Genomic DNA, 15834 nt, shown 5'->3' with positions numbered 1-15834 from the left:
ATCCCAAGACCAGAGAGGTTGGCGTGGATGTGCAGAAAAGGGAATACTTCTACACTGCTGGTGGAAATGCAAATTAATACATTCCTTTTGGAAAGATGTTTGGAGAACACTTAGAGATCTAAAAATAGATCTGCCATTCAATCCTATAATTCCTCTACTAGGTATATACCTAGAAGACCAAAAATCACATCATAACAAAGATATTTGTTCCAGAATGTTTATTGCAACCCAATTCATAATTGCTAAGTCATGGAAAAAGCCCAAGTGCCCAACGATCCATGAATGGATTAATAAATAGTGGTATATGTACACCATGGAATATTATGCAGCCTTAAAGAAAGATGGAGACTTTACCTCTTTCATGTTTACATGAATGGAGCTGGAACATATTCTTCATAGTAAAGTATCTCAAGAATGGAAGAAAAAGTATCCAATATACTCAGCCCTACTATGAAACTAATTTATGGCTTTCATAAGAAAGCTATAACCCAGTTATAACCTAAGAATATGGGGAAGGGGGAGAGGGAGAGGAAGAGTGGAGGTGATGGGCAGAGGGAGGGTGATTGGTGGGATTACACCTGCAGTGCATCTTACAAGGATACATGTGAAACTTAGTAAATGTAGAATATAAATGTCTTAACACAATAACTAAGAAAATGCCAGGAAGGCTATGTTAACCAGTGTGATGAAAATGTGTCAAACGGTCTATAAAACCAGTGTATGGTGCCCCATGATTGCATAAATGTACAAAGCTATGATTAAAAAAAAAAAAAAAAGACTACAGGAAAAAAAAAATCACAGAGGAAAAGAGAATTAGCTTTTACCATAAGGTTAATAGAGATATCTATTGAAAAATAAATAAAATTAAAGACAAAAAACAAATTCTGAAAAAGATTCATCTCAAACATGAAAAAATATACAAATACAGATCTCACTCAACTTTACCAGACAAATACAAAACCTTAGTGATAACGCTGAAGTACATAAACAGATAATTTACATAAAACATGATTAATAGAAAATATATTTTCATCCTTATGAGCAATGAAAAACTGTAAATTGAAATGAAGTATTTTTAATCATTTAGAAATATGTTCAATTTCTTTAATTCAATACTCTAAAGAATTTATACTGGGGATGGGTTAAAACAGTGCAACTCTTTATAAAGCCCTTGATAAAATACACTAAAAGCCTTGTACATGTATAAACTTTGGAACTAATTCAATCCAATGTGAGAATCTATCTTTCAAAAAGAATTTAATACCGGAAAAATTATAATACAAAAATATTTCCACTACCACCATATTTATAAAAAGGCAAAAGAAAGTTCTACCGGGGTGGAGACAAGATGGCTGTCTGAAGCCAGCTTTCCACAGAGGCTCCCGTTCAGAAGGAGAGTTAAAGGACAGAAATTTAGCAAGTAACGTGGTGGATTAGAGCTGCACCGAGAGAAGGTTGAAGAATGCACATCAACCCTGCTGAGGCGAGCTGCGACCTGCGAGCTGCGACCAAGGATACAAACAAAAGATACAAAATCCATCACCAAGCGGACGGGAGGCCCCTCCCCCATGAGAACAGCTCGGAGTGCCCCACAAACAAATGAACAGAGTTCAAACGTCCTCCCACTACCCTCCACAGGAGAGACCTCTAAAAACTGGACCTACCTCCCCTACTAGGGTGCCACGGTGTTCTTCTGCCAGGCATAAAACTGTATATATTCTCTACCTTCAACTCTGAGCTCCCAGCACTGCCCTCCACTCTCACTCTGAGGTCTGGAGGCCTGTCACCCAGGAGTCCAGATTCTTGGGTGATTTCTCAAGGGGTATGGACAGGACCTAAACTGCAGCTGGTCAGTTCTGACTCTGACGCACGGTAGTGAGGAGGACGGTTTGCTGAGAGAGAACCACGCCGGAGTGGCAGTGCCCCGAGGTGCAAAGCAGCAGCGGTCTGTTGGCAACAATAGGGCTCACGCCCGGATATTCCGAAGCCACACCCACTGTCTCCCTGGGCAACAAGAGGAGGCCGGACATCTACTCAGGTGGCAACACCACAATGGATCAGATCTGGGACGGAAATGCAGGCCCCGTGAGTAAAGGGTTTGCCTGAGATAGTACCAGCCTGGGTGGAGCGTGGGGACTAGAAACGCACGAGCAGAGTCGGGAAGTTCCCAGGGTGGGGCTGACCCAGAGGACCGCCTTACTGAGCCTAAGATGCACCCTGCCCTCAGGGGATTGTCAGCATATAGACAAAGGAAGACAGGATGCTAAAACTGACAGGTAACCGAATACAAACCTGCAGGAGCAAAGACAGCGCCTGAGGTGCAGGCTCTGGGAACTCAAAACAGCTTCTCTTCTGCAGTGGAATTTAGCAGGGACAGAAACAAATTCCCGCAAAGTTGTTCTGTTCTGTTCTGTCAGTAACATCAATCAGGGCGGGGCTGGAACTGAGTGAACACCCCCCAGCCTCCACCAAGCACCCAAGGTTGTCAGGCCTCACCTCCCCCTGCTAGATAGAGGCAGAGTGCAGCGGCCTGGCTGAACAGAAATAGATTTCCTTGTGATTCAGGCAGGTGCAAACCCCTGGAGTATCTATTCACTACAGGCAACTGTGTCACAGCCCAGCGGGGCTATCAGTGACTGGGTGTGACAGAGATGCAAGGTGGGGAAGGAGGCATCAACCTTCGCAGACTGATCTATTTTCTGGGTGGGTCTTCCTGACCCCACGGAGCACCGGAGCCATATCTGAGTAGTCACCAGACCCCTGCGATCCAGTTGCCAGAGACCTTTTAAACTCTCCCACCTGAGACAGGTGCTGACTGAGACAATTGATTTGGACTTTTTGAACTGAGCCAATCACCTGAGGACTATTCAGGTGGTGCCCTGGGTGTGTGGTTGTAGGAAGGTTTGATTTTCCTTTTCCAATTGTTACCTGTGGGGGGCAGGGTGACTTAATTGCTGGTATTTCTCCATACCTGAGACTTCAACCCAGAGTAACTGTTTCACTAGGGTTGAACAGAGACCAGCTGAAAACAAGACAGAACCACTTAGCCCCACCACACCAAACAGGTCCCCGGTTTCTCAGGCCGTAGCACTGTACGGGTCCACGACAAAGCTCCAGGGGAAAAATCAAATGGTTTAAAACAATCATGGGGCAGAATCAGTGGAAAAACTCTGGTAACATGAATAACCAGAATAGATCAACCCCCACAAGGAAAGATATGGCAGATGTAACTGAAGATCCCATTCATAAACAGCTGGCCGAGATGTCAGAAATCAAATTCAGAATTTGGATTGCAAACAAGATTAATAGAATGAAGGAAAATTTGGGATTAGAAATTCGAGGAGCAATTCAAAAGTCAGAATTAGAAATTGGAGGACAAATTTAAAAGTTGTCTCAAGAATTTAACGAATTTAAAGACAAAACCACCAAAGATTTTGACACACTGAAGCAAGAATTTGCAGCTGTCAAAGATCTGAAAAATACAGTAGAATCCCTTAGTAACAGAGTGAAGCAAGCAGAAGAAAGGATTTCTGACATTGAAGACAAAGCCTTTGAACACTCCCAAACTGTCAAAGAGGAAGAGAAATGAAGATCAAAAATGAATCATTCTCTCAGAGAGCTCTGGCATAATTTGAAGAAGTCTAATATCCACTTCATTGGAATCCCTGAAAGTGATGAAGTGGCCTCACAAGGCACGGAGGCCCTCCTCCATGAAATTATGAAAGAGAATTTTCGAGACATGACAAGAGATTCTGAAATCCAGATAGCAGACAGTTTCAGAACCCCAGCATGACTCAATCTGAATAAGACATCCCCCAGGCATATCATAATTAACTTCACTAAAGTTAATATGAAGGAGAAAATTCTCAAAGCAGCCAGACATAAGAAATCCATTACCTACAACGGGAAGAATATTAGAATGACTGCAGATCTCTTTGCTGTATCTTTTCAAGCCAGAAGAGGGTAGTCATTGACTTTTAACCTCTTAAAACAAAACAACTTTCAACCCTGGATCCTGTATCCAGCTAAACTGAGTTTCATTTATGATGAATAAATTAAATAATTTTATGACATTCATATGTTGAAAAATTTGCCATAACCAAACCAGTTCTCCAGAATATTCTCAGACCTATCCTCCATAATGACCAGCCCAATCACCTACCACAAAAGTAAATTCACTCAGATTCTTTTGATCAAACTCCAACTTCCACAGTGGCAAAAGGACTAAAAATATCCACTGGACTTTTGAAAAATTCGATACCCAAAATTTTACCAGACTCATCAATATTCTCCATTAATGTGAATGGCTTAAACTGTCCTCTAAAGAGGCACAGGTTAGCTGCCTGGATACAAACAGGCCAGATATTTGCTGCATACAAGAGTCACATCTTACCTTAAATGATAAATATAGACTCAGGGTGAAAGGATGGTCATCCATATTTCAGGCAAATGGTAATCAGAAAAAAGCAGGTGTTGCAATTCTATTTGCAGATACAATACGCTTTAAACCAACAAAAGTAAGGAAGGATAAGAATGGTCACTTCATATTTGTTAAGGGTAATACTCAATATGAGATTTCAAGTATTAATATCTATGCACCCAACCAGAATGCACCTCAATTTATAAGAAAAACTCTAACAGACATGAGCAACTTGATTTCCTCCAGCTCTATAACATTTGGAGATTTCAACACTCCTTTGGCAGTGTTGGATAGATCCTCCAATAAGAAGCTGAGCAAAGACATTTTAGATTTAAACCTAACCATCCAACATTTGGATTTAGCAGACATCTACAGAACATTTCATCCCAACAAAACTGAATACATATACTTCTCACCAGCCCACGGAACATACTAAAATATCGATCACATCTTAGGTCAGAAGTCTAACCTCAGTAAATTTAAAGGAATAGAAATTATTCCTTGCATCTTCTCGGACCACCATGAAATAAAAGTTGAACTCAGTAACAAAAGGAATCTGCATACTCATACAAAAACATGGAAGTTAAATAACCTTATGCTGAATGATAGCTTGGTCAGAGATGAGATTAAGAAGGAAATTGCCAAATTCTTGGAACATAATGACAATGAAGACATGCATTATCAGAACCTCTGGGATAACGCAAAGGCAATCCTAAGAGGGAAATTTATAGCACTGCAAGCCTTCCTCAAGAGAACGGAAAGAGAGGAAGTCAACAACTTAATGGGACATCTCAAGCAACTGGAAAAGGAAGAACATTCCAACCCTAAACCCAGTAGAAGAAAAGAAATAACCAAAATTAGAGTAGAATTAAATGAAATTGAAAACAAAAGAATTATACAACAGATCAATAAATTAAAAAGTTGGTTTTTTGAAAAGGTCAATAAAATAGATAAACCTTTGGCTAACTTAACCAGGAAGAAAAGAGTAAAATCTCTAATCTCATCAAACAGAAACGACAAAGACAAAATAACAACAGACTTCTCAGAAATTAAAAAAATCCTTAATATTATAAGAGACTTTACTCAGAAATATGAAAATCTGAAGGAAACTGACCAATACTTGGAAGCACATCACCTTCCAAGACCTAGCCAGAATCAAGTGAAAATGTTGAACAGGCCAATATCAATTTTAAAATAGCATCAACCATACAAACCCCCCCTAAAATGAAAAGCCCGGTACCAGATGGCTTCACATCAGAATTCTACCAAAACTTTAAAGAGGAATTAGTACCTATATTACTCAACCTGTTCCAAAATGTAGAAAAAGAAAGAAGACTACCCAACACGTTCTATGATGCAAACATCACCCTGATCCCCAAACCAGGAAAAGATCCAACAAGAAAAGAAAATTATAGACCCATATCACTAATGAACATAGATGCAGAAATATTCAACAAGATCCTAACAAACAGTGGATTCTAAAACAAATTATACATCATGACCAAGTCGGTTTTATCCCAGGGTCTCAAGGCTGGTTCAATATACGTAAATCTATAATTCAGCAAATAAACAAATTAAAAAAACAAAGACCATATGATTCTCTCAATCGATGCAGAAAAAGCTTTTGATAATATCCAGCATCTCTTCACGATCAGAACACTTAAGAAAATTGGTAGAGACATTTCTTAAACTGATAGATGCCATTTATAGCAAACCCACAGCCAACATCATATTGAATGGAGTTAAACTGAAATCATTTCCACTCAGATCAGGAACCAGAATTGTCTCCACTGCTCTTTAACATTGTAATGGAAGTTTGAGCCATCACAATTAGGGAAGAAAGGCGATCAAGGGTATCCATATAGGGTCAGAAGAGATCAAACTTTTGCTCTTCACAGATGATATGATTGTATATCTGAAAAACAGCAGGAATTCTACTACAAAACTCTTAGAAGTGATCAAGGAATACAGCAGCGTCTCAGGTTACAAAATCAACATTCATAAATCGTAGCCTTTATATATACCAAAAATAGTCAAGCTGAAAAAACATTTAAGGACTCTATTCCATTCACAGTAGTGCCAAAGAAGATGAAATATTTGGGAGTTTATCTAACAAAGGATGTGAAAGATCTCTATAAAGAGAAGTATGAAACTCTAAGAAAAGAAATAGCTGAAAACATTAACAAATGGAAAAACATACCATGCTCATGGCTGGGAAGAATCAACATTGTTAAAATGTCCATACTACCCAAAGCAATTTACAATTTTAATGAAATCCCTGTTAAAGCTCCACTGTCATACTTTAAAGATCTTGAAAAAATAATACTTCATTTTATATAGAATCAGAAAAAACCTCTAATAGCTAAGACATTACTCAGAAATAAAAACAAAGCTGGAGGAATCACACTACTAGACCTCAGACTATACTACAAATCGATAGTGATCAAAACAGCATGGTACTGGCACAAAAACAGAGAAGTAGATGTCTGGGCAGAATAGAGAACCAAGAGATGAATCCAGCTACTTACCGTTATTTGATCTTTGACAAGCCAATTAAAAACATTCAGTGGGGAAAAGATTCCCTATTTAACAAATGGTGCTGGGTGAACTGGCTGGCAACCTGTAGAAGACTGAAACTGGACCCACACCTTTCCCCATTAACTAAGATAGACTCTCACTGGATTAAAGATTTAAATTTAAGACATGAAACTATAAAAGTACTAGAAGAGGGGGCAGGGAAAACCCTTGAAGAAATTGGTCTGGGCGAGTATTTTATGAGGAAGACCTCCCCCAGCAATTGAAGCAGCTTCAAAAATACACTACTGGGATCTGATCAAACTAAAAAGCTTCTGCACAGACAAGAACACAGTAAGTAAAACAAGCAAACAGCCCTCAGCATGGGAGAAGATATTTGCAGTTCATGACTCTGACAAAGGTTTAATGACCAGAATCCACAGAAAACTCAAACGTATAAGCACGAAAAAAACAAGTGATCCCATCGCAGGCTAGGCAAGGGACTTGAAGAGAAACTTCTCTGAAGAAGACAGGCGCACAGCCTACAGACATATGAAAAAATGCTCATCATCTTTAATCATCAGAGAAATGCAAATCAAAACTACTTTGAGATACCATCTAACTCCAGTAAGATTAGCCCATATCACAAAATCCCAAGACCAGAGATGTTGGCGTGGATGTGGAGAAAAGGGAACACTTCTGCACTGCTGGTGGGAATGCAAATTAATACATCCCTTTTGGAAAGATGTTTGGAGAACACTTAGAGATGTAAAAGTAGATCTGCCATTCAGTCCTATAATTCCTCTACTGCATATACCCAGAAGACCAAAAATCACATCATAACAAAGATATTTGTTCCAGAATGTTTATTGCAACCCAATTCATAATTGCTAAGTCATGGAAAAAGCCCAAGTGCCCATTGATCCATGAATGGATTAATAAATAGTGGTATATGTACACCATGGAATATTATGCAGCCTTAAAGAAAGATGGAGACTTTACCTCTTTCATGTTTACATGGATGGAGCTGGAACATATTCTTCTTAGTAAAGTATCTCAAGAATGGAAGAAAAAGTATCCAATGTACTCAGCCCTACTATGAAACTAATTTATGGCTTTCACATAAAAGCTATAACCCAGTTATAACCTAAGAATAGGGGGAAGGGGGAATGGGACGGGAAGGAGGGGGAGGGGGGCAGAGAGAGGGTGATTGTTGGGATTTCAACTGCGGTGCATCTTACAAGGTTATATGTGAAACTTAGTAAATGTAGAATGTAAATGTCTTAACACAATAACTAAGAAAATGCCAGGAAGGCTATGCTAACCAGAGTGATGAAAATGTGTCAAACAGTGTATAAAACCAGTGTATGGTGTCGAATGATTTAATAATAATAAAAAAATAAAGTTATACCTGAAATCTTATGATGATGTTTATGTAACTTAGAAGAAAACACCTAGTAGATTAAATATTCTGCAATTACTACTAATGCTATTTTACATAATAAGGGGCTATTTCAACTGAGTAAAAATTTCTATTAATATTAAAAATAGAACTACCATATGACCCAGCAATCCTACTGATGATGTATATCCAAAGGAGGGGAATGCAGTATATAGAAAAGGTATCTGCATGCCCATGTTTATCACAGCACTATCCACGACAGCAAAGATTTGGAATATACCTAAATGTTCATCGATGGATGAATAAAAAAAGAAATTGTGGTACATAAATACAGTGGAACATAACATAGCCACAAAAACAAACAAAATCCTGTCATTTGAAATATGAATGAAATTGAAGAACATTATGTTAAGTGATATGAGCCAAGCACACAAAGAGAAACCTCTTCTGTTCTCACATGTGGGAGCTAAATATTTTTAAAAAATGATTTTATGGAGACAAACAATGGAATGACGGTTGCCAGAGTCTGGGAATTGTTGTGGGAAGGTGGAAGGGGGGTGAGATAAAGTGGGGATGGTTAATAGGTGCAGAAATATAGTTAGATAGAATGGAAAATTTTCTATTTAATAGCACAACAAAGTGACTATAATCAATAATAAGAGTATAGCTTAAAATAACTAAAAGAATTATAAATGCCTGAGGTTATATATACCCCAAGTACCCTGATTTGATTAATTCACATTGTATGCCTGCATCAAAACATCACGTGTACCCTGTGAAGATGAATAATTTTTATGTGCCCACAATAATTAAAAGTAATATTATTTTAATAAAGTAAAAAAATACAACTTCAAAAAAGATTTAATGGATCCTGTTTCAATTTAGCATAAGCAGTAAGATTCCAAACATATTAAAAATAATTAAGAAAAGCAATGTAAGGAAAAAAGGAAAAGAAAACTAATGTATAGAAATGTATAGAGTAAAAAAAGGGAAAAGATTTTAAAATATTAAGAATAGTTTACTCTAAATATTGGCATTCCAGATGATATTTTTCTATTTCCAATCTTCATTAATGATACCATATTAATTTTTAATTGTCAAATAAGTAAATTTTATTTTATTTTTATGAAATGTTTTCTACTTAATTCAGATAACAAAATTAAAAAATGATTATTTTCTTTTCCAAAATGCAGGTTGTCCCAAGTTCTTCTCTAAACTCACCATACACAGAGAAAATGGGAAATTGTAGCTAAATGTCCCTTTATCTATTAAATATGCCTTACAAAATTTTACAAAACATTTACAAAATTTTCTCTACATGTTTGCCACTTCTTTGCAACATTTTCCATGTCCCTATGTTTGGTGATTTTAAGGGCAACATTTCAGACACCCTATAATTTCTTAAAACTGAGGAAAAAACTAACTTCATGGAGCCTCTATCTCAACTAAGAAATTCCTACTTCTGTATTATAAATGAGAGTGAAGTAATTTCTATCACATACATGTTAATTTTGTGAGCCTTCTCTTACTAACTGCCAAATGAAATTATTAACTGATACAAAACTTATTATTTTATGATTAATGACAATTTAGCTTAATATCAGAACTATAAAACATATAAATGTGATTTTTCATGAAAATATTTAAGCTTTATTGAAAATAAATATTAAGCTTTATTGAAAATAAAGCCAAAGCTTGTCAAAACTATAGTATGCATAGCTATCCTTCAATATGTGGAGAAAGTGACTAAATATTCACCAAATAATTCAAAATTTCAATATACTTATTCACTTTTCCATGTATACAGAATTTTAGTAACTTGTTCCTTTGGAATAATAATATTATCCGAAATAGAATTGTCATTGCTTCATTTTATATTCAATGCATTTAATTTTGTTAATGTACATTTTAACTTAATTATTTGAAAATTGATCACACAATAAACTACTAAATTGACCTGTCTTTAATTATATCTTATATTTATAGGAAGTTACTTACCTGAGAATCTGTGTTTTATGTGTTTACCAAAATTCAAATTCATAGGCATAATTTAAGTGACACAGAAGAATCATATAATAATTTAACTTTTTAATATTTCTATTTTGTAAAATAAGTATCATCTTCTGTTTTTTTTTTTTTTTTTGGAATATTTAGATGCTTAGGTATAAATCTTAGGCCTACCTACAACTGTTTCATAGTACATACCTATAGCTTGAACACAACATGGTCGAATAAGTGGTGTTGTTCTTGGAGTCAAAGAAGACAAATATTCAGTATAGAGTTGGGACGCATCAAATAAATTAATTTGAACTTGAATAGTAAAATCGAATGTTGCCACCTAATAGATAAAAGATACATTAGACCTGTAATTTTTTGCTTTGAGAAATATGTGATACTATTGATTTAGCAAAATAACAGCTTACAAAAACAGTTTTCAAAAATAAAAATATAACATTGAAACTACTTTTTTCTAAAGACAAGATTACTTTTAATGAGTACAAAATTGATTCCAAAGAATAAAAATATAAAAATTATAAGTAATTCCTATTTATTTACAATGAACCAAAAATCTAAAACCGAAAGCTATATATCTTTGGCAAGAAAATGTAGAAGAAAAATCTTTATAAACTTGGGCTAGGCAAAGGTTTCTTAAATGAGATAACTAAAGAACAATTACAAAAGAAAAAATTCTTAAAGTCTCTTGTATCATAATTTTTAAAAAATGTTATGTTAAAGACATTGTAAAGAAAATAAAATTATAAGCCAAAAGCACATTTCTTACAAAAAACTAACATGTTTACAAAATACATAAACAACACTGAAAGATCAATTTAAAAATGAACTAACTAAAGAAAAAAATGGTAAAAGAAGATAAACAAATGACACATTAGCATATGAAAACATGTTTCATTATCACTAAACATTATGGAAATACACATGGAAACCACATGAGATGTCACTTCATACCTATCACAACTGCTTAAACAAAAATAACTTATGAGCACCTAATACATTTATACACTGCTGTAGAAATGCAAAGTTTATAGTTATTTTGGAAGACATTTTTCGAGTTTATTAGAAAATCAGGTATATATTTTAAACTAAGGCCTAGGATTCCCAAACCTAGATGTTTACCAAAGAGAACTGAAAATTTATTCATAAAATATGTTTATAAGGGCCCTATTATTTTTATTTTTTGAGGCAGCGTCTCAAGCTGTCGCCCTGGGTTGAGTGCTATGGTGTCATAGCTCACAGCAACCTCAAACTCTTGGGAGTAAGCGATTCTCTTGCCTCAGCCTCCCAAGTAGCTGGGACTACAGGCACTCACCACACTACCCAGCTATTTTTTTGTGGCTGTTGTCATTGTTGTTTTAGCTGGCCTGGGCTGGGCTCAAACCTGCCAACCTCTGTGTATGTAGCCGGTGCCACCCAGGGGTCTTATTCTTAATTGCTAAAAACTTAAAACAATACAAATGCCCTCTATATAATGAATGCATAACAAAATTTGGTAAATCCATACAACAGAATACTTGTCAACAATAAAAAAGAATGAACTACTGTTGCACACAATAAAGTAGAATCTTAAATGCTTTCTGCCAAGTGACAGAAGTCAGACTGAAAAGAACATACAGTATAATTTCATTTATATGGCATTCTGGAAAAGGAAAAATTATGGGATGAAAATCAGGTTAGTGTTTACCAATGACTAGAATTGGAGGGTGGATTGGCTATAAAAATGAGCAAGAAAAATTTAAAGAAGGTGATGAAACTGTTGTCTATATTGATTTTGGTATTTATTGCACAACTGTATGCATTTGTTAATATTCATAAAGCAGAAAAAGGATGTTACTTACATAAATTTTAAAACTATGAAATGAAAAAAATTAAAGCTAATTTCATAGCTCTAATTTTTAAATATCAGTCTTCAAAATCCAAAATGGGATGACAGTATAGCCACTTAGTCAAATGAACTATAAAGTAATAAACGCTCCAAGCTATACAAAATCCTGGTAATTACATAGTGCTACCTTCTTGTTTTTAAAGAATCCATGGTATAGCCTTTCACGAAAAGCAAAGTTTGTATGAAGGAGAAGAAAAAGGTTTAGTCTTGATGCTTGGGGCCCAAATCAAAACAAAAAAAGGGTCAAATCAGCCAAATGATAGATAGGAATGTCCATTTCTTCACTGAAACATCAGAAAACAAGCAAAAGCTGTGAGGAACAACATGGTCAGAACTCTGGAAAACAGTCAAGGATTCATAGCAGTCAAGTGAACACTGAATCAAGAAAATAAAGCATCTTAACAACAGTAGAAAATCTTTGTGGTATTATATTTGCCCTTGCTCCACCCTCTCCCTGACTCAGCAGTGGTCTTGGAAGATCGCAGCCTGTATTCACAGTGGGAAAGCTTGGAACCTGGTTTTGGATGAAGCAGAGCAGACTTTATTCACAAACTATTTTTCTTGTCTGTTCTAACCTACCTAGGGCTACTTAAGGATTGATGCTAGGAACTTGCCTTTATTTTACATAACTTTGAACTCTCTCAAGGCAGAAAAGCAGTAGGAATTGCTCAAAACTATCTTGAGATAAAAAATACCCAAATAAAAATATTATGACTACATATTATGATTGAGACATACAAGCACGACCCAAAGCTTGGAAAGCAAAGTGGGAGAAAGAATTTCTTCAGGGAATTAAGGCATTCAGAAGCACCTATGTACTGAGGAATTTAGAAAGACTGCATTCACTTCTTTGTTTTTTTTTTTTATACAATAAGCCAGTTACACTGATTGCAATTGTTAGGTAAAGTCCCTCTTGCAATCATGTCTTGCCCCCATAAAGTGTGACACACACTAAGGCCCCACCCTCCTCCCTCCATCCCTCTTTCTGCTCCCCCCCCCATAACCTTAATTGTCATTAATTGTCCTCATATCAAGATTGAGTACATAGGATTCATGCTTCTCCATTCTTGTGATGCTTTACTAAGAATAATGTCTTCCACTTCCATCCAGGTTAATACGAAGGATGTAAAGTCTCCATTTTTTTAATGGCTGAATAGTATTCCATGGTATACATATACCACAGCTTGTTAATCCATTCCTGGGTTGGTGGGCATTTAGGCTGTTTCCACATTTTGGCGATTGTAAATTGAGCTGCAATAAACAGTCTAGTACAAGTGTCCTTATGATAAAAGGATTTTTTTCCTTCTGGGTAGATGCCCAGTAATGGGATTGCAGGATCGAATGGGAGGTCTAGGTTGAGTGCTTTGAGGTTTCTCCATACTTCCTTCCAGAAAGGTTGTACTAGTTTGCAGTCCCACCAGCAGTGTAAAAGTATTCCCTTCTCTCCACATCCACGCCAGCATCTGCAGTTTTGAGATTTTGTGATGTGGGCCATTCTCACTGGGGTTAGATGATATCTCAGGGTTGTTTTGATTTGCATTTCTCTAATATATAGAGATGATGAACATTTTTTCATGTGTTTGTTAGCCATTCGTCTGTCATCTTTAGAGAAAGTTCTATTCATGTCTCTTGCCCATTGATATATGGGATTGTTGGCTTTTTCATGTGGATTAATTTGAGTTCTCTATAGATCCTGGTTATCAAACTTTTGTCTGATTGAAAATATGCAAATATCCTTTCCCATTGTGTAGGTTGTCTCTTTGCTTTGGTTATTGTGTCCTTAGCTGTACAGAAGCTTTTCAGTTTAATGAAGTCCCATTTGTTTATTTTTGTTGTTGTTGCAATTGCCATGGCAGTCTTCTTCATGAAGTCTTCCCCCAGGCCAATATCTTCCAGTGTTTTTCCTATGCTTTTTTGAGGATTTTTATTGTTTCATGCCTTAAATTTAAGTCCTTTATCCATCTTGAATCAATTTTTGTGAGTGGGGAAAGGTGTGGGTCCAGTTTCAGTCTTTTACATGTAGACATCCAGTTCTCCCAACACCATTTATTGAATAGGGAGTCTTTCCCCCAAGGTAAGTTCTTGTTTGGTTTATCCAAGATTAGGTAGTTGTAAGATCACACCCTCTCCCTAGACTTAGCCAGGAAGAAATAGACCTCCTGAACAGACCAATTTCAAGCACTGAGATCAAAGAAACAATAAAAAAGCTTCCAACTAAAAAATGCCCTGGTCCAGATGGCTTCACTCCAGAATTCCATCAGACCTTCAAGGAAGAGCTTATTCCTGTACTGCAGAAATTATTCCAAAAACTGAGGAAGAAGGAATCTTCCCCAACACATTCTATGAAGCAAACATCACCCTGATACCAAAACCAGGAAAAGACCCAAACAAAAAGGAGAATTTCAGACCAATCTCACTCATGAATATAGATGGAAAAATTCTCAACAAAATCCTAGCCAATAGATTACAGCTTATCATCAAAAAAGTCATTCATCATGATCAAGTAGGCTTCATCCCAGGGATGCTAGGCTGGTTTAACATACGCAAGTCCATAAACGTTATCCACCATATTAACAGAGGCAAAAATAAAGATCACATGATCCTCTCAATAGATGCAGAAAAAGCATTTGATAAAATCCAGCATCCTTTTCTAATTAGAACACTGAAGAGTATAGGCATAGGTGGCACATTTCTAAAACTGATTGAAGCTATCTATGACAAACCCACAGCCAATATTTTACTGAATGGAGTAAAACTGAAAGCTTTTCCTCTTAGAACTGGAACCAGACAAGGTTGTCCTCTGTCACCTTTACTATTCAACATAGTGCTGGAAGTTCTAGCCAATACAATTAGGCAAGACAAGGAAATAAAGGGAATCCAAATGGCAGCAGAGGAGGTCAAACTCTCCCTCTTTGCATTCACTTCTTAATACACTCATTCGTTGATCAACATTGAAACGGTGTTTTCAGTCTTCCAAGTCCTGGCCAAGGGTAATTCTCAAGACCTTCCAGTTTACAAACAGTATATAACCACCAAAGACAAGACCCCCAAGGGACTTCCCACTTGGGTCTCTCCCCTCGGTAGAGGCTCTGGTGCCTTTCATTCCTTCTGTATTCCTTTCTATCTAATAAATCCTATCTTATCACTGATCTCTGCAGTCCATGAATTCATTCTTGAAAGAGATCAAGGACCTACTGCAGAAAGAAATCCTGTCAACAATTACACAGAAGGCAAACTTAGAAGGTTCTGTGATTTTTCACCCAAAGAATTCTTATCCCTTCAACAAGCTATGATAATATTAGACTTAATCTTACTTAAACTAAGTAATACGTAGAAAAGAAGATCAGTCCTATCATTGTCCTAGTCAATAAAGAAGGAAAACTTTGAAAGTTTTATGATGTACAAAATTCTAAGTGTTTCTCAGATTTTGTCATTTAAAGAGAGAAATACTTCAAATTTAAAAGAATGTTTCTAATGGAAAAAAAAGATTTCAGTACATAGGCCAGTATTGGTAGACAAAAATGCTTTTGAATAAAAAAAAAAAGTAGGTATCATTCAAGCTTCTTTTCTTTTAATACTTGAGGGCTTATTCTTCAC

The 15834-nt window shown here is 36.3% G+C and overlaps 1 protein-coding gene across 1 annotated transcript in view; it reads right to left on the bottom strand.

Annotated features, from left to right (window-relative positions):
- The window catches only part of CFAP47 (cilia and flagella associated protein 47), a 307856-nt gene that overhangs the window by 230873 nt on the left and 61149 nt on the right, over window positions 1-15834 (bottom strand). The window contains exon 23 of the mRNA XM_053578992.1: window positions 10542-10674. Coding sequence (XP_053434967.1) covers window positions 10542-10674 — 133 coding nt within the window. The remainder of the gene's footprint in view (window positions 1-10541; window positions 10675-15834) is intronic.

This window comes from Nycticebus coucang, chromosome X (assembly GCF_027406575.1).
Source record: "Nycticebus coucang isolate mNycCou1 chromosome X, mNycCou1.pri, whole genome shotgun sequence".
Taxonomy (NCBI): Eukaryota; Metazoa; Chordata; class Mammalia; order Primates; family Lorisidae; genus Nycticebus; species Nycticebus coucang.
The sequence above is the reverse complement of the archived record's forward strand: the minus strand, read 5'-3'. Positions and strand labels throughout refer to the sequence as shown.